This window comes from Mizuhopecten yessoensis, unplaced genomic scaffold, assembly GCF_002113885.1.
Source record: "Mizuhopecten yessoensis strain PY_sf001 unplaced genomic scaffold, ASM211388v2 scaffold10059, whole genome shotgun sequence".
Classification (NCBI taxonomy): Eukaryota; Metazoa; Mollusca; class Bivalvia; order Pectinida; family Pectinidae; genus Mizuhopecten; species Mizuhopecten yessoensis.
This window is the reverse complement of record NW_018408358.1, coordinates 558357-578702: the sequence shown is the minus strand read 5'-3', so window position 1 is coordinate 578702 and position 20346 is coordinate 558357. Positions and strand designations below refer to the sequence as shown.

The 20346-nt window shown below is 34.0% G+C and overlaps 1 protein-coding gene across 1 annotated transcript; it reads left to right on the top strand.

The window, feature by feature from the left end:
* The first annotated feature begins 1304 nt into the window (after positions 1-1304).
* LOC110459403 (CUB and sushi domain-containing protein 1-like) lies at positions 1305-15483 on the top strand. The gene is made up of 5 exons (XM_021511636.1): positions 1305-1552; positions 6185-6404; positions 10656-10798; positions 11586-11624; positions 12806-15483. Exons 1-5 carry the CDS (start codon positions 1489-1491, stop codon positions 13141-13143), a joined length of 804 nt encoding a protein of 267 aa, XP_021367311.1. The 5' UTR covers positions 1305-1488; the 3' UTR covers positions 13144-15483.
* Positions 15484-20346: the final 4863 nt, after the last annotated feature.

Below are 20346 nucleotides of genomic sequence, written 5' to 3'. Positions count from 1 at the left end.
TATTTTAACATTTTTATTATATTTTTTAAAGACACCATGTTTTAATGCAGTAAATACAAAAGAAACCTTTTTTTATTGATTATGGTATGTAATGATATGTAAGTACAAAATCCAGGAGTTTGTAAGGTAGGGGCTGTCCTAATCATCTGTTCTCTTGATCGGAGCTGTGAAAGTTTGTGTTAATTTATTGATATATTACGTATTCTTAACTGTTCTTAACAAAATTATGATATTATTTCTATACAATGTTACATTAAAATTGTTGATCCCTGCTATGTATCTATTTGTTTTAATACTGTGTAGCTATATACTTGTAAAATGTAATTGTGATATATGACACTATCATAAACAACATTGACCCTACTTCACTTGTTACCTACACTTTCAATAGTCAAACATGCATTACCTGCGATAACGAGAGAGAACACACGACAGTTTACTACTCGATATGCAATTCCTACCAATAATTATCTTGTTTGAAAAAGAAAAGAAAAAAATATCCGTTGAAATAATCAAAATTAGTTATATTTTACTTTACATCCAAATGAAACCAAATTAATTCAGATAATTTACATTAAACTAACATTTAGTACCTTTGTCAATTAATTAATCATTTATTCTTAAACAAAAATCTGAACATCATTTATATATGAAGGGATATTAGCTGCATTAACTGCATCTATTTAAATATATGTATATGCAATTATAATGCACTCTTAATGGTTTACACATTTAATATCCGAAAAATGAAAAATTCAATTAGCAATGCATGAATAGAGAAACGCAAATGCATATGAATGGCCCTCTATGCTTATGAGCTTGTGTGCTAGCTTCGTTTACAATTGTTGTCTATACACAGCGGAAGTTTAGGTACATGCATACATAAGTACATGCTGGCTGGTGACATTTCCGACTCATCAAAACTTCCGGTTCGTTTATAACTCATATAAGGAACAGATTGTCTACACATGTGATTTAAACCTTTTGACCCAATCTCTGTGGTATCACGTGTCACTGTTCCAATGGTGGCTACACAGACACATAGCTGTTTTGCGATTTGCACATGCGCAGTGACGTTTTGCTTTTACCCTCAATTATCCTTTATTATCATCCCTGAAGCATTGTTATGACGGCTTATCTTTTTTATTAAATTATACAATTTGTAATATTGGGTTTTATTTTCTCTTTAAGAAGACAAACTGTTACCTTTATTAAGCAGGATTAATACATCTATAAGACATTTCTTTAAATGCCAGCAAGATCGTATTGTAATTCATTTGAAATCAAGCTGTATGTTGACAAATCATAGTTCACGGCGATATGAGAAATGAGAGCACGGAGCTCGAGCGGAAGTAAATACTATTCACATCAACATTTATCTAGCTCAGGACCAGCAGCAATTACCAGTGTTAGCGAGGATGGTTTGTCCCTCCCGTCTCGACAGTGACACAAACGTACACACGATAATTACCTGATTAACACAACAAAATGGCGACAAAATCTGTGACAGCATTGGTGGTGTTTCTAAGTTTCGTTGCTGGAACAGTTAGAGGTAAGTAAAAATATATTCATAAACGATGTATGCATATTGTAATAATATGCGATATATATATTTGATCGTTTCGTTGTATTTTAGAAGAAAGATTTGTCTATTTTTATAGAATGCCTTAATGGTGTGGCTTTATTTGTGTTATTAGCCACTAAGATAGGGGTTACCAGGGACTCACAACCGAATAGAAATATACATAGATATAAGAGAGGGAAGAAATACCGTTACAGTGTAATATTGAATACCCCCAATATCAACATTATCGCCTACCTATTGTAACTATTATCTTCTGTGTTTGCACCTCAATATCATCTTTATCACCTACCTGTTGTAACTATTATCTTTTTTGTTTCCACCCTATTATCACCACTATCACCTACCTGTTGTAACCATTACCTTCTGTGTTTACACCTCAATATCACCTTTATAACCTACCTGTTGTAACTATTATCTTGTGTTTACACCCCAATAACACCATTGTCGCCTACCTATTGTAATCATTATCTTTTGTTTATAGCCCAATATCACCATTGTCACCTACCTGTTGCAACTATTATCTTTTTGTGTTAACAACTCAATATCACCATTGTCTCCTACCTATTGTAATCATTATGTCTTGTTTATATACCCTAATATCACCTTTGTCACATTCCTGTTGTAATTTTTACCTTTTGTATTTATAGCCCAATATCACCATTGTCTCCTACCTATTGTAACTATTATTTTTTCCGTTTATACCCCAATATCACCATTGTCACATTCCTGTTGTAATTTTTATCTTTTGTGTTTATACCCCAATATCACCATTGTCACCTACCTTTTGTAACTATTATTTTTTGCGTTTATACCCCAATATCGCCATTGCCACATTCCTGTTGTAATTTTTCATCTTTTGTGTTTATACCCGAAATATCGCCATCTTCACCTACCTTTTACAATATTCTTCTATGTTAACAATAATCTTTGCTGCTAATATCTTTTTATGTACGTGTTCTACTGTACGGTCCCGTATATGTTGAAAGATATTTAAGACGGTATCAAAAGAACAGAAATACTGAGAAGGGTTTTCATATTTAAATATTTAGTATGGAAGTGCTGAAGGTCAAACGAAGTAAACTTGTTTTATTTCTTAGTCAAATTCTGACTCATCAGTGATGATTTGTTCAAAAGGACAAAAAAAAATCCTACTGTCATATGAACCTAACTTTCAATACTTGTTAAACACTCACCCAGGGCTAGTTGTTTAAAGAGTCCTTTTCTTGATGATCTATTTTCTCATTCTGTTATCCAAAACATGTAATATAGATTATTGATTTAAATATTATTCTTTTTATCCTATTCAAGACGACAGAACTACATCAGCGAAATACATTTAACTTAAGGTCAAAGGCGTAAAGGTTAGCGTTAGATATAAATGCCACTGTAACATGCAAAGGTTATAGTTACTTTGTACAGTGCTATTTGGTTAATGAAGCGAAGTGGTCACATTCAATGTCAAAAGGTCAATATTACAATATTACAACGTGTTGTTTAAGCTTGGTGTACAAGATGGACATCGATCTACTTTTTGATAACACAGGATAAATTGATCTTCTGATGTAATTGTTTCATTTTAACGAATGTTAAATGTTAAACTCAGACCTATCTGGCAAAGTGTTTCATTGCGCTTTGAATATATTTCATATATAACTGCAGGCAGATAAGCTATGAGTTATATACTAAAAGGAGCTAGCAAATATTGATTATTCAAAACGCCTTCGTTTCAGTTCGTTTCCACGCGACAATATCATTTTAGTGAGCCTTTGGTAGCTCCTTCTTAATGGTTTACTGTTTTCAGGAATGGTTATCATCACACTTTATCATACTGTATCTATTTCCAAATTTTAAAGGTTAACTTATCTGTGTGTATGGTTGTGTGTTACGCTCACATTTCAAGATACTAGGCGATATATTGTGTTTTATATGCCGCTTTATCACAACCTAGTTCGAAGGTCGTCTCAAAACGGTTCCCAAATTATTATCCATGGTTATACGGCCTTTGCAACCAGCCAATACCTTTCTCAACTGCCTGGAGAGCATGCAGCGTGTGCTGCCATTTCGGCGCTCACAGGTAGCATTCAACGATTCTTGCACTGCCCAACCACATACCACATTCTAATTTACTGCTGAGCAGACTGGAACAGGTGGAGTAAAGTATCTTGTTCAAGGATACAACACCGTGCCGTGACGTGACTCGAACCTGCAACCCTCCGGTCACGAGCCAGGTATCCTACCACTAGCCTACCGTACCTCCGTAGTAATAATATTTGAGTTATGCCGCGGTTCACAATATAGACATTGTACTTGTTATTTCATTGAAATTGACCAGTACTTCTCTTGTTTGTTTATGAATTAAGGGACCTTACACGCCTAACCCTCTGTTTCTCCAACTTATTTACCCCTGGCATAATTAATGAGTCCTAAAAGGGCGAAACAACTGCATGGTGTAGTTTAATTCAATTTTGGCATACTGTAGCTATTACCAAATTAAAACTAATGACATGCCCATTATACAATTGCGCATGTTTTGAAGTATCAATATATATAATGCTTTTATGTGAATGTCACACTCAATTTAATAATTTTTTGTTGGAAACAATTAAAATAGAGCATTTATGTATAGGAAATGGATGACAAGATATAACGATAAAGCGTGCCTGCAATGAAAACTATTTCAATGATTTAAATACATAATGCTGTGTTTGCTCGATCATTTTGTTCTTGCATTGCAAATCAAGACCATAGCAAATGGATACCGACAATGCCCTAAGAAAGAAAAAACGTGACGTTTGCAGTCACGGAAATGGTTAATGATTTATATAATCGCTCGAGCGAGGTGATTATCGGTTACACGGGGTTGTAAATACATCTTGTCCAACTAAACGTATTCCATCAGTGAATCGCACTGCAGAAGCGGAGACAATTTCTCACTTCCTGTAGCCTTTTTCTTTTTATGGAACACGACAGCTCCACATTTTATCCGTAAATCACGCTAATAGAGTAAATAGAGCGACAAGCATCCAGTTAAAATAATTATAGCAAACAACAGTACGAGCGTCATTAAGTAATATACAGTATATATGTATGGAGATGTATTTAAAGATAGTTCATATTCGATGAGAACTTAGATTATTTTCCATCTGTCAAAATTATTTTTATTCTGCATCATTAAGCTAAACACACTTTTTAATCTAAATTGTGCTATATTACCCCTTTTCTCTCTATAATTATCCTCACTTATCCTGATAGGATATTAAGATACACCAGTTTCTGCTTGATTTTATTTTTCTTCCAAAAAATTAATAAGTTGTTATTGAGAGGGGGGTGGGGGTGTTGTTACAAAACAAAAACACAAGAGAATACCGAAGTGTCAACAAAACCAGAATAAGAGCTAAAGATTAAACCAGGGCAAAAGGAAAAATAATAGATGGTTTACATCAAGACCCTTGAAAACGCTAACCCTTACCCTAACCCTAACCCTAACGTGTTCCGGAAGGATAAGCGTATTTTGCTTCATTGATGGCACCTGCTATGTTTTGCCCTGAAATCGATTCTTTCAATTTTGGTATTAGTAAATGTCTCATTCACATTCATTGTATTGTTATGCTAACAAAATACATAGTCAGAACGCAGAGAGTTTTAGAAACATCCCCGAAAAAGCCAAATAGGTTTATTATATATGGTCTCAAAATGTCGGTCAGTAAGTTCCAAGTAACGTCCCAACACCGAGTACTCAGGCACTCGGTGACAACAAAACCACAAGTTCACGAACAGAAAGTTGAGATCGTCCAGTTTGTCAAAGGCAAACAAACAGCAAAACAAAGTCTTCACTCATCACAAGAACACAAGTGTCACGGCCATATGATTTAAATGCTTTTGTTTGTGGCTATACAGGGCGGTTCTACTTAGACATAGGATAGAGTAGGATTTATTTTACCTATTTAGGTCACTAGGTTTTTGTTACTTATTTGTTGATCACATTGTGACGCCATACCCAGTGTGACAGGTAGCATCTGTTCGAAATTTAAATATGGCGGGCAGGTGCATGTTTTCAGTCACGTTAATAGGTCGTAGGTACGTATATGTCTATACACGTATGTACTGATACTAAAGTAATATTCTTATTTTGAATGAACTAAAGAGCAAACGAAAGAACGAACTTATTAATTAACAACTTAACTGATTTAGTAAAAAAATAATTGACAAGTGAAAGTATTAAATAATCAAGCTAAATAACTATATAAATGAAGAGGATTTTTCAGGAAATTTTAAAGACCTTAAGAATAAGATATAAAGTGCTTATTTATTCTAGTAGATTTTCATTCGCATTGAAAGTATCCTAAGAATTTGTATTGCTAACAGATCATTCAAAGTAAAAACAAATAAACAAACATCCTTTATGATTGCGTTTATTACAGTCGTATATAAGTGCATGATAATAAATTTGATTAGCGGCTATGGAAGTAAGTTAACAAGAGGTCTCAAAACTGCTTCTTGTATGTGTCACTTGATATCACGACACCTTTTATCTAAGCCTTTCGAATGCAAGGTAACGAAGTTGTGGTCAGATTACAAAGTGTAACATGGTAATTACAGGTCAGGGAACCGGAACCGGAAATGGCAACAAAACAGAGATAACACACCACGTGATGTCTACAAATTTTCCTCAGCCATATCCTCCAAACACCCACCAGCAGTGGAACTACAGTATGGACCATGGTCAGTGGACGGTCATTTTCAGAACCGTGGACATCGAACAGTCACGTCGCTGTCAAAAAGATTACCTGTATATCTATGACGGGGCAAGCTCAGAGCAGTGAGTCTTTTTTTTTATATTTACCTTCAAATTAATGAAAAAAATCGATTTTCGGTTTTACAGCGAGATCGAGGAAATTGTAAGTAAATGTTGAAAAATGCTTTGAAATTTAGAAATACAATTTTTTAGAAAAAAATAATCCTTTTCACAAAAACCTGACCGTTTTGAACACTGTTTTATCATCCTAGCAGTTATGACAATTGCCATAGTCAAAATTAAACTTATTGCTTGCCTAAGTTAGGTACTTTTAAGCGTTTTACTGCATACAGAATACACACACATAGTACAAAAAATTTCATCATAAAGTTTGCAATTTTCATTTCAAATTCGTATTGGAACACTGAATACAAACGGGATTCACTCTATATAGATTTGAAGCGTGTCATAGAAGAAAACATTGTCACTATGACCTGCATTCTACTTTGAATTTTCTGTCTAACTGTGAAGTGTGTCTTAACGATCCCTGTCTCACTTCAAAATCTAAAGAAGCAACTGTAATTTGTTCATATATACAGTATCATCCCCTCCCCCAACATATTAACAAACTAATTTTAGGTAAGTCATAAAACCAGTATCCTCAAAGTGAACATAACAATTGTATCAATGTATTATCATGACAGCGTGACGTCATCATACAATGGTGATGTCATCAACTTGTCCTTTGTCAAATATAATGATGATATCCATGAGCATGGCGTAATAATGTCAAGTAAATTCTGCTGAAAATATCGGATATAGAGTCTCACGCGTGAAAAAAGCTCAATATTGTCTTTGATTCAATATTTCACACCAAGTATATATTGATTGTTCTGGTAAAAGTCAATATCTCTCGAACATGAGTTTTGTTCTGATGGAAAAAAAAGTAACAAGGTGTTGTATCTATTAAACTTCAATACATATTCATAAACTTTGTTACAACACGAATATTACAAGAATAAAAAGGGTACGATTCTTACTATCTCTACCAAGAGCTGTCGTTCCTAGTACAATCATTCATATTTATCAAAATAGGTTCTTGGCAAAACGGAAAGTGTTTGCCTGTTTCAGTATGTTATCCGCTGTTTGTTTCATTATGATTATGAAACCAAAATTATGTCCTGTTTTGAAATACATTTCGCAAAAAGGCTTGATTTAAATGGGATAAAATACCTTTAAATTACATGTAGATATCCTCGTATCATTGCCAAACACTGTTACTGCACATTGGAAATTGATTTTCTGCTGACATTTACTATAGCTTTGATAGATTATTTCTGAAAAAACATACCTCGCGGGAGTTTTATACATATTTTTTTTTAGATGGGCTAAAACAGGATTAGAATGAGGGTAAATAAAAAAATGAAAATCAAATTACATTAATCAAAAGCTGGATAGGAACTCGAACCCTGGACTTTTCATTGTTATACTACCACTCTATCTGACCTAGTCAACGGAAGTGTCCTGACCCAACTGTACCACAGTTATATCCAAAACAAAAGTAAGGGGATATCACTCTTTATACAAAAGAAAACAGTGCAGTGGCACTGGGTTCCTCGAAAAGCGTTTCTATATAACAAACAATGGAGTAGGGTCAAGTTTCAGCTTTGCATTGAATAATCGTTAGGAATGCAGTAACGTTCGAAGGACCAGGAATGATCAAGTAAAACGCAGACAAATGTTAGCACTGCACACAAATGGGCATTTAAGGATATCAGTCCGACTGCACTGTAGTTTTTGGAGTAAACAATGAACTCCCTTCGGTTTTGTTTTGGTCTTAAATGTAGCATAGCTCAGCTAGTAGACTAACGTTGACCAGGTAGCTCAGAGCGATGGTATAGCAACGGGAGGTCTAGAGTTCAAATCCGAGTCTCTAGCCCCGCAGACGTTTTACATTCAAAACACTCTCGTTGATTATATTTTGTTTATTTCCTCTTAAACATTTTCATAAAAATTCCATTAAGGTTCTTTTCAGAAACTATGTATCAAAGTTTGAGTCATTCCAGATAAAACAGTTTTTAACAAGTAGTTGCAGCTTTTGGCAGTGGTATAGTGATCTAGAGACCAATGCTAAAATAAAAACACCACTAACATATGTATTTGTTCAGTATCTGTTTTTCAATGGGAATCTTACATCGCATATATGTGCCGGGAAAGGTTACAACTAAAGTATAAATATACATTTACTGATGTCATCGTGAAAGGTCTGACAGGGGCTCGGTTATCTCTGAATCTATTTCCTTTTGAACATCTGTTCAGTTACCGCTGTATGATAATGCTTTAAAGTATGACTAATTGCCGAACTGCAAGGTTGTAAACACGGACGTGGTGAAGTTGTTTCCGTCGGGGGTTTAACCGAATTGATTGTTACTCCTCCCTCCCATAGATACGTGACAGCCTGTGTAGTGAATCATCAAATTACTTTGTTAGTGACAGAGATAGGGAGCACTAGTTGTTCTATAGAAGACCGACATATGATGTGTTTTCCGCGAGAGGAAGTATGTCAGCGCGGGGATGTTACTGAATCAGATCCCGGAAAAGTAAACACTTTCAGTCACTGGTACATCATTACCAATCCAGTGATATTTGTAGTTTATGCAGAAATTATTAAATAGCTGTGCACTATAAAACTGTTTTGATATATAAATGGGTAACGCCACAGCGATGAATCTCTACACTTCTGTCATTTAATAGTAACTAAAATTTCCCGTTATTGTTACCCATAAACACCGGAGAGATAGACTTCCTTGTTAATTTAAGAGAGGAAAAAAAACAGCTCGTAAGACACTGGTGCGATAGCGTTATGTCTTAATTCCCAAGGGTACTTAACACAATGTCAAATTATTGCAACCTGCAACACACTTGAGCAATAATATTTTACTTTAATTTCCGAGGTGACTTATCGAAATTTCACATCATTGTCACTTGAAATACACTTGACTTGAATGATAACGCTTTAATTTTGCAAACTGTTGAGCGATAGACTTTCACCTATGTCAGACACTTAAGCGATATCATTTTGTCTGCATTTTAGAGGAAAATGTCTTTGTAAATGGGAGTCGTCTATGAATGTACATTCACAAAAAAACATACAATGATAGAATAAAAAATGGAAAGAGTTACAGCATAACCATGTTTTCAACATGATATAAAAATAAACCTAGTGATATAATAGCTCATCTAGTTACATGAACACACGATATCTTGTTACTGTGTGATATATGAACCTAACTGTAATGTCGGCATTTTTTTTGTTTTATGGCAGTTTAATACTCTTTTTTGATCAAGAGAACTTCAATAGTTTACATAGATCAAAGGTTATTATGATAAGATAAAAAATAAGCAAATACACAGAACTTAGTTTCGGGGTTTCTTTTATTAAGATATATATATATATATTTCTTATTTAGTTTTCTATATTTATTATAATGGTTTATGATGTATACACGTTTACAATAGACTTCAGCCAACATTGGAGCGTGTGCGTATTGTACCCGACACGTTACAATGTTTTCGTATTTTCCTGGTTAGAATATATAACTCTGCTAAATCAAGCTGTGAATTAGACTTAGACAGTTGGTTGTGCTATTTGGTCATAATCGATTCAACTGTATTAAATGATGAGGTTAAGGCAAACAAAATGTCATATTTCATCTCGCATTGAAAATTAAAGGTCACAAAATCTATTCGTTAAGGATTTTGCGACGGTTTTGTAGGAAGTTTGTTAATAGAAATAATTTTCTGTGGATTACAGCCTGCAATTATTTATTTATTGAAGACTTACTTTAAATCTGCTTCTAATTTGCTGTTCCTGTTAAAGATTGAATCTTATTGGAGGTTATTTTGAAAGCTTGATTCTGATTGGAGGTTTATTTGAAAGGTTGATTCTGATTGGTTGATTCTTATTGGAGGTTTCTTTTAAAGTTTTATTCTTATAGGAGGTGTCTTTGAAGGGTTGATTCTGAATTGAAGTTTTCTGTGGAAGGTAGTTTCTGATTAAAAGGTTCTGATGATTTTGTCTAAAATAAAACGTTTAGTGGAAAGTTTAGTTAATAAATGGCTGAGAATTTCCCTGACTGCTGGTTCGTGTATTTGTAATTTGCTGTTCTATTAGCTGGCTTCTGGCTGATTATATCTGATGACCGTCTGATTCGTGATCGGAATACCACACCTATAAATCGCCCTAGCTTTCAATATGTTAACGAAGCATAACAAGCAATTGCATTTCATGTTACACAAATATTGCAAATACAGTTATATATTTTGATGTTGTAGCCCCGAGAAAAGATTATGTGACAAGCTTGAAAATATGGCCGACTTCCGAACGACTCACTCCTCGATTCGGATTGTCTTTCACTCAGACGATACTGGCCAGGCGCAGGGATTCGACTTGAACGTGGTCCACATTCCAAATGAAGGTACTAAATTCTAGCTGGTTAAATTATCTTCTCGGGCAACACTTAGATATTTCCTAACTGTCGTACGTTATAACTGACAGAAAAAGTATTTATTGGTCTGAAGATTTCTGAAATATTTCGATATTTTCTTGCTAATTTGTCCTGTGCAATTAATCTTTTATGAACCAAATCAGATTAGTGTAATGCTATAAACTATGACGTATTCTACTGTTAAGTAGTTGTCACATTGGCCGAGTTTGAAGGGGTCGTGGCCGAGAGGGCAAAACACATTCACGAAAATCCAAATAAATATGATTCAGTCTGGCAACCATCTTTGGGTATTATTGCTTAAATTCGCACGTACCTTTGTAAATCTTTCTTAGTAAATATCATACATACTTGATACATGATACTTTGGTGGGCTCCTATAACCTTATATTCAGCCATCCCGACTGACAGAATACGGGAGGGATTATGTTAAATCTTGACATGCCTGTAAGAATGGAGGAAACGAATCGAAAACGCAAAAACAGCGGTGGTCAAACTCTGGACTTTTGCATTACAATGCATGCGATTTATCAATTTTGTAGAGTAACAAAATATGCGTTTAATTCATGGCCTGTACAGCATATGAAAAAATTGACAGATTAAACTCAAAAAGAAGCTCTTTTGGGTTACTCCATGTGCTATTTTGAAGGAGAATACTCCAAGTCAAAAATTCTCCGAGTGGAACTCTTCTAAATGATTAAAATGCAGTGGTACCCTCTACCTTAAACAAATAATTCATTTAGCCTGTTTCTATTTGTAGATTACTACAATGAACTATTGCTGAAAAGACATGCCCAAGGTAAGAATATTTACTCTTTTCAAGGGTTACAGAAGGAAATTTATTTCATTTTTGCCAATGAAATATTAGATTCTATCATTTAGATGAAACTGATATATTTCACACTGTGACAGAACCATTTCAAAAGTTATATTTTCACAGTGTAACAAAAAAACGTTTTGGTATTGATCAATCATAACGGTATCTTCTATTCGGTGCATTCAAAGGCAACGGTTTTTTGTTCAGATTCAAATAAAGCGACGGTAGAATAAGTTGTTGTTATGGTAAATGTTTGGTACAAACACTTAAATATTTACATGAATATACAATTAATAACATTTGTATAAGCAATCATACCAGAAAATAGCAGAAGGCGTCGGAATTGCGTTGGGTATCCCATTCTAAATGGCGCACAGCCTTGTTGTCAACCGTGACGTCATTATGATATGACGTTGATTATTAAGCTTCTGATTCCCGCTCTATTTTAAAGCATTCCACTTTTCATGTTTTATACTTAAAAAATGTAATGAATAGAAAATGTAATGGTGTCTTCAGTAATAACAAATATATTTCACGAGTGTGGCTAATATTTTGATATTGCGCACTCGTGAAAAATATCAAAATATTAGCCACACTCGTGAAATATATTTGTTATTAATGAAGATACCATTAAATATCTTCTATTTATTACAATGTGTATGTGTGTTTGAGTAGACGTCATCAAAATTACAGTTTTCTTATAGCAAAAAATACCTTCATAACATTTGCTGACCAAACAATGTTTTTCCCCCATAATAAAAACGTACAAAACTAATAATATCTCTTTTAATCATTTTTATCAAAATCAAAGACGATTCGATGTAAAATATAACTGTAATTGGAATTAAGGGTATACTTCTTAAATGCTTTTTTTTATAAAAATATTCACATGAAGTCAAGTTTATTAAGTCAAGTTTATTAAACAACGGGAGTGATTTTTAAATTAAAATTTAAATATAATATGATATGGACATAGAGGCAAGTAATTATTTATCCTATTAAATCCTATTAATATTTATGAATAAAAAGATGCAACAAAAATAGGTAACTGCACATTCCCAGCGTTGTCAAATTTTATTTGTGAAAATATATTATATATTTTTTGTTTGTCTTAACATGACAATAGAACTTAAATAAACTTGTAAATATTTTTTTATTTCTAGCTGCAAAGATGAGTGTTGTTCAAGTGGTGGACTCATCAAATTCGTCTGATTTGTTGATTCCCCTGACCGTTACTTTGGTGATATTGTTCTCAGTCCTCATCTCCTTGACTGTCTACCTCCTTGTTTGCCTTAGACGGAAGAAAAGCCATGCAAACGACACAATTCTGGCAATCCAGCCTCACCGACCGTCGACGCCCTCGAATATCACTTCCGGTCGACGATATACGCGCCAACTTAGCGTCGACAGTGACAACCTGTCCCATCTCTTACCGTCCAACAAACCGGAAGCTCATTCGCAAAAACAGCCAGATTCTCCAGGTTACAACAGTTACATCTGAACATTCAATCGACTATCTTTAATGTGACTAAATGAAGACTCTCCATTTTCACATTGAAATCAAATCTTGACAAAACAAGTACTGAACCAAAACCGAAACTTACGGCTAGGAAACAAAACTAAGGTGATAAGATGTAATACCAAAATACCCGTTTCATCCATGTAGATTTCAGTAGTCTGTAAAAACGTGTGTTTTGGTATAGGAAAGCTATATGAATTTTTATGTACAACGTTTTTTTTCGTTACATCAGATTAGCTAGTAACGTTTACGAGCTCCTCTTGTGTGCTACTAATACCGCATCGCCTACAAATACAGCTTTGTAAAAATTGCCTTGTAAGATTTAAGTTGCATATACATTTGGAAACTGTGTAGTTCTCATTGTTACTGTATGTCAATCTGTAGTTACAGAAATTGTCACGACACGTTAACCTGCAAGAGTTATTGTATGTAAAATCAACGTAATACATTTCTTAAACTGTAAATTGTTACTTTATGGAAACCGGAAGTTTCATTAATAGGTTAACTAGAAAGTGTTCCGATGCGTAACGTGGACATTACAACAGTATATGAAGTTATAAACCGAAATTTTTTCCCCCGCACAAACCGGAAAATGTAACTCTATGTAATCTTTAAGATGCTGCTGTATAAAAATGTATACTAGTACATGGATAAAAAAAATATTTTCAACAAATGTTGTTATTTATATATTGAACGAAACTTGTGTTAACTGGAGAATGCAACTGTTTGTATATAACACAAAATTATTTACAATTTTTATTTTCATAGACCTTTTTCGTACATATACAGCTGAACCCGAACAAGAGACCATCCCTGTTAAGCATCCTTCTCTCTAAATAGTCCACCATTTTGAAATCCACAAAGATCGATTAATTTCATATTCATATGAAGAAGTCATGCCTGTTTAGAGAACACTTTAAAACCTCCAATTGGTGTTTTATTGAAACAGACTTTATATGTACTAGACATTTTGTCATTAAGCATACAACCTGTTGTAAATATAATATTCAAACATAGAAAATATACGGAATCTTTCATATAAAACATTTGTTGTAGCATATTTCACCCACAGAATTAGATATGGTTGACATTCTTTTCTTTTCCTTTTTGTTTAAGAAGCGGGGGCGGGACTGGTAAGGATGGGTTAGGTGTGTTACATTTATGTACTTGATACTTATGTTTGACCTATCAGAGCTAATGTTACATGTACACTAAATGACCGGCACATATTTTTAAATCCGTCAAATAATTGAACTGATGCCTATTATATAAAACTTAAATAGTAATCGGTTTAATTTGAAATGATCGTGGTCAAGCCTTAATCGTATCTCAAAACCATAGGCCAGTCAGAAAAATAATACAAAACGCACACAGTTTCATATTTGAATATCAAGTTGTATGTTTCCTTATACATTACTGTTGAGATTTGCATTTAAGATATTATACACATTTTTAACTGACATGATTATAGTGCATGTAATGTTTAACTTTATTAAATATTTTAATTATGTTCCATGATTTAGTTGAGTATAATCCTTTATTACTTTTTTATATTTGATTAAATTTCTTTCTGCGGAACTGTTTTGGAGAGTTGATAGATGTAAATATAAGGAAGTGTGTATCCTTAAGTTTGATGTTTCATGCATTCAATTTGACGTCATGATGAGACATAATCTTGCTGTAACACTTTTTGTGAATATATAACTTTGTTTGTTTGTTGTATTATGTTTTTGTTATAATAAACATGTACTAATGTTTAAAAGTTTCAAATTGTGAAAAATGCAGAGTCAAACCTACTCGTGCGAGCACCTGTATTAAGAGACCACCTGTATTAAGAGACAACCTATATTAAGAGACCACCTTTATTAAGAGACACCTCTATTAAGAGACCACCTGTATTAAGAGACCACCTGTATTAAGAGACCACCTGTATTAAGAGACCACCTGTATCAAGAGACCATGTTTAAAATCCCCCTGTAATGATTTCATTGTGACTTGTTCTGAGGGGTCCTTATGGTGGTCTCCTAATACAGACTGGACGGGACTTTGCGAACTTGATTGTAAATATGCTTCTTTGATCTTTTGTTAAGAACCACCTGCTAGCTTCTGAAATAGTGTTTGTTAAATTGTTGGCAGTCAGTGGTGTACTGATTGAAGTGCTTAACATACCGGTCGATTGCCTGTTTTGATAAAGATGTTTTGGAGCTGTTCATTGATAGGTCTTCGTATGCAAAACATGCTTTGCGATACATTTCAGAAATGTAAGGTGGTAATATTTTGTTTAATAAAAGAAATCAACAGTGATTTACATTTCGTCTATGACTTTTGTATTCATAATTTCTTTTAGATCATGTGCACTTAATTAAACAACAATACGATATACCTGTCTAAACCGACCATCTGTGATCAAGATATCTGTTTAGAAAATGCAGGTTCTTTTGCACATCCAGGCTTATGTCGCACAAAAATTCAAATGTTTTTGTTTCGAAGTATTGTTCCAAAATAAGCTATAATCAAATATGCATTGTTTCAATAATCAGTAACAAAACCATCTGGTTAAACGCAATTAATATAAACAAGATATAATATCAGAACAATAAAGAACGTTTCCAAAATATACTAAGGATTCTTTTTGTACAAGTAGGGCCTAAAAGGCTGCAAATTACACCGCAATTCTGTATTCTCTAAAAATCAACAACAGGATATTTGAGTGTGTCCAAAGAAATCTAAGCAAAATATGAACGAAGGTAAAATTTATATGAAAGAGCACAAGAAGAGTAGATAGAGTTGTTCTTTGAGGTAAAGTTACTGCTTCATTGATGAGATTGGTCACGTATATATAAATCAAATCCAAGTAAATTCACGCCCTCAAAGTGAAAAAGGGGTAGTGACAGTGAAAACTGATCATACAAAAAAATCTTAATAAAAAACATCGACCTTCATATCGCCAAGATTTTTTTTCCAATGCGATCATGATAGTCACCATAAAAAATGTCCTAAGTCTTCATCAACAGACATGGCCTTAATTTGTGTAATGTTCGTTTATCCGTTAGCAGTCGACAGCTATCAAAGAAGCTTTTAATATTCGAAGCAAGTCTCTGAATACTGAAGCGAGTTCAGCATGTGAATTGCGTAAGTAAGGAATCGTAAATGTAACTACCAATAAAGGGGAAAAAAGTTCGTGATAGGAAAATAGAAATAGTCAATCGTGTCGTACAGTTTAGTAGTAAGCCTTCCCTGATGGTCGAATTGAAAGTAAAGACTGAAGTAAGTGGTTGATTTTCAACTACGATCAACATAGCCAATACATTTCTTGGTATTGAAATACAACACAACGTCGATAAAGTTGAAATGAAAGTGAAATTGAAAATATTTTCTACGAGACTTGATAAGGTCTTTACTGAATACTATCTCGTAAGAAAACAAAACAACATTTTGTCATGAGAGGGACATGTTTTTTTCACTGTGAATGACAACAGTCTGCTTGAAAATAGTGCCACCGAATTCAAAAAAGATCTGGGGAATGTTCATGGTTTTCACAAAAACATCCCCAAATTCATATAATGTTTTAGCCGTTCACCTTTCTATAGGACAAAAAAAAGGAAGCAAAAAAGCTCGTACGTATGAAAGATGAACAAATCTTCCAATGCGTGATTGAACGATATCAATTTATTTAACAATCCAAAAAGAAATATAGCTGTAACAGTCATTTTTATTATGAAATGGGGTTTCTCTTACTTTACAGGGACTTGTGATTTGAATGATGTTTCCATATAAAAAAAAATAATTTTTTTTTTAAATATTTGTATTTTCTTACTAAATGATAGATAACCTATAAAGGCTAGGTTTGTTATTGGCACAAACAGGAACTGAAAACTTCTTTTGCGAGCTTTCGAAAACGTCTGGTTCGTTTGTCACTCACAGAGTGTAAATGACCGCTGAGTATTTGACAAAATCCTTATCTAATATTATGATATACACGTGTTGCAATTTGATCAATGTTTACTGATCTTTTCTGGGTGTAAAAATTATACACCATTCCGAGCAACAATTATCGAAATATGCACATGTTGATATTTTCTTTAGTATTATCAAGTTAATCTTAAAATAAGTCTTTATATAGCTTTTTTACAAGTAACACTAGTCATTCCATGAATATTTCATCTTCATTAAGCTTCTGTTTTTAACTGGTTCAGCGAACCTAGCATGTTCTAAAATAAAGACCCATTATCCGTCAAACATGTCTTATAAATATCAAAGTTTCATGTTCTACACAAACAATGTACGTATTAAACATGTCGCAACGTTTCGACACGTTCAATACGTACATTGTTTGTGTAGAAAGTAAAAATTTAAAAATTCACATGTTTCCAAACTGATGAATCTTATTGAAGATGTCTAATAAATATTCAAAATATAGAAAAAGTTAGCATATTGCGTATTTCCTATGTGTATATGTTCTTCTCGCCATGCCCAAATACACATGCCCTATAAGTGTTCGTGATAATCGTCAATAGGCTTTGTGTGGCTACTGTAAGGAAGATGGTCAACGCAGGAAAGGGAAGCGAATTATGTCGCCACATCAAGAAGGAAGTTTATAAACAAGGTAAGGCATTTCTTCAAGATGTTTTTTTTTAAAACATCCTGGTTAATAGTATGACGCATTTGGTGTTGTCACTAACGTCATTGATAAGTGCTTTCAATTGTTTAATGAGCCCTGTACACTTCCAAAAACTGCCATTTTGCATTATAAAATTCTCCCAAGCATGGCTATACTTTTAATAAAGCGTTTCGGAAAAGGAAACCACACCTTACAGAACGGTTATAAAAACAAAATAAATCGAAATGATGGAATCAAAGACGAAACTACATGTACTAGTGTACTAAGTGTAAAAGTGAAATAAGGCCAGGCAAGGATTTGAATCCTTGCCTCAGATCATCATACCGTCGCGTTGACCACGTGATCTACTTTGTCAACGGAAATACCCAGGCCCAGTTGCACTACAATTATGATAAATTATAAAAATAAGGATTCATTACTGTGTGTTCGGAACAAAAACCCAGTGGAATTATTTAGTCTTTTGCATGCATTGGTAAAAGAATCTTATGAAAGATGATAATAAAATGAAAAGAAATCAGCTGAGGACATTGGAGCGAAAACAATGTTTCCTGGAAGCGTCCTGAAGCTAACACTAATTCTGTGTAATAACATTGTCATTCGGACAAATGTATGATCGTGTAAAAGGGAAGTTAAACACAGAGGTTAATTCTAAGGTTTATCAGTGGATGTATCAGAATTGATCATGAAACAAAATGGAAAGGAAACAGCATTTATTAAAACGAATTTTTGTGAATATTAGTTATATTATGTTTAAATTATGAGTTTCTATTCAGTAATTTAATTTATTGTTTGAGCATTTAGATGTTTATGTTCCTTTTTTCTTCGTTTTGTTTATAAATAACTTAAAATATAGTAATGGTACATCTATACGCAATATTAATATCAAAACATGTGCAAGTTCTGTCATGTTATTAGAAACCTGATATTCAAATGAGATATTAAGAGCATTTTGCCTTGCTTATGTGTCTTTAACATTGGTCAACAAAACGGTAATAGAAATTGAAGAGTTGCTGTGGTAATACGCAACCCATGCTTGGCTTGTTGCAACCACAGGTTCTGAGGTTAGTTACCAAAACATTAATTTTCAGTAACAGCGGCCGTAACCTTTCACGAACCACGCCAAAACATGGTAGGCTTTTTTTTCTTCCCTTGTGCATAACATATATAACAGTGACTTAGACTTTTAATATAATATATAATATAATAGTACTGGACGCAGGCATATGCCTATATATCCAGATCAGGTGTATCGTCAGACTCTAGTCTGACACCCCGACAGTTAATAAGTTCATTATTATCAATTTCATGGTTATAATAGCATTCTGGTTTTCCCCAGTGCTTATCCAGTCGGGCTTCAAACGTTTTTAGTGTTGGTGATGTGACGACGTGGTTTGGCAGTGAGTTCCAATGGTTGACTACTCTTTCTTTAAAGGCATACTTTCTTCAGTTTAATTTACACACTCCTTTTCCAAGTGGAAGGCTATGACTTCTTGTTCGTTTGTTATCGTTTATATTTAAAAACCCTTCCGTTACAGAAGTGTCATAGCATCCGTGTGACAGTTTGTAAACTTGTACCTTATCCCCTCGTAATCTTCTGTGTTTTAACGTTGGTAATTCTAGTACCTTTAATTTGATAACTTAGTTCTTTCATTCCTGGTATCTGTTTTGTTGCTCTCCTCTGCACATTTTCAATTTCGTTAATGTCCTTTTAAAGGTATGGATTCCAAATGCAAGCTCCGTATTCCAGATGTGGTCTTACGAACGCTTTATACAAGAGACAACAAGTTGTTCCATCTAAATATGTATATGTTCTTCTTATTGTCCCCATTATCCTATTTGCCTTGTTGACCGATTCATGTATATGATCAGTGAATTTAAGTTTGTTGTCTGTAATTACTCCGAGATTCTTTTCTTTGTTAATGTTTTCTAGTATGACTTTGATTCTCCCTTCATCGGTGTCTTTATATAAGTATAGCGGCGCGGTATTGATATTTTTTCCTAGGGTAAGTACTTTGCATTTGTCCGGATGGAATCTCAGTAGTCATGTATCTGACCATTTTTGGAGCTGGTCCAGGTCTTCCTGTAGGTTGATATTTTCGCTGTGATTAGACATTTTAGTGTCATCCGCGAATAAAAATGTTGATGGACCTCGCTTAAAATCAGAAGGGCTCTTCCTCCTCCCAGGTCAACCCATATAATATTTTAGCATTGTGAAACAAACCGTTTCGAGTTATATGTAGTTTCCGGATAAGGACCTACAACTTGTAATAATTGACCTTGACGCTTAGCAACAAGTACCCATTCTGATAGGCGGCCGTGCCCTTCCCGCTCGAGAAAACAACATACCAAGTCTGAGATAAGTGTTATAATACGTTTAGTAATTAGATACAGGAATTCCTGTTTACAGTAAAAGACCTCAACCTCGACCTATGGCGAACCACACTCAAAATTACTAGGTTTCTTTCTCTTTCCTAGGGTAGCCAGCATACTTGTACTAAATCAGAACTCTGAAATGAGGACCATGACAAAGGTTTAATAATGGCTACCTGGACCATTTGACGAAC

Excerpts from the sequence above, each read along its gene's own strand:
- LOC110459403 (XM_021511636.1), top strand. The coding sequence starts at position 1,489 with ATGGCGACAAAATCTGTGACAGCATTGGTGGTGTTTCTAAGTTTCGTT. Across the intron at positions 1,553-6,184 it reads CGTTGCTGGAACAGTTAGAG|GTCAGGGAACCGGAACCGGA; the intron begins GTAAGTAAAAAT and ends TGGTAATTACAG. Across the intron at positions 6,405-10,655 it reads GACGGGGCAAGCTCAGAGCA|CCCCGAGAAAAGATTATGTG; the intron begins GTGAGTCTTTTT and ends TTGATGTTGTAG.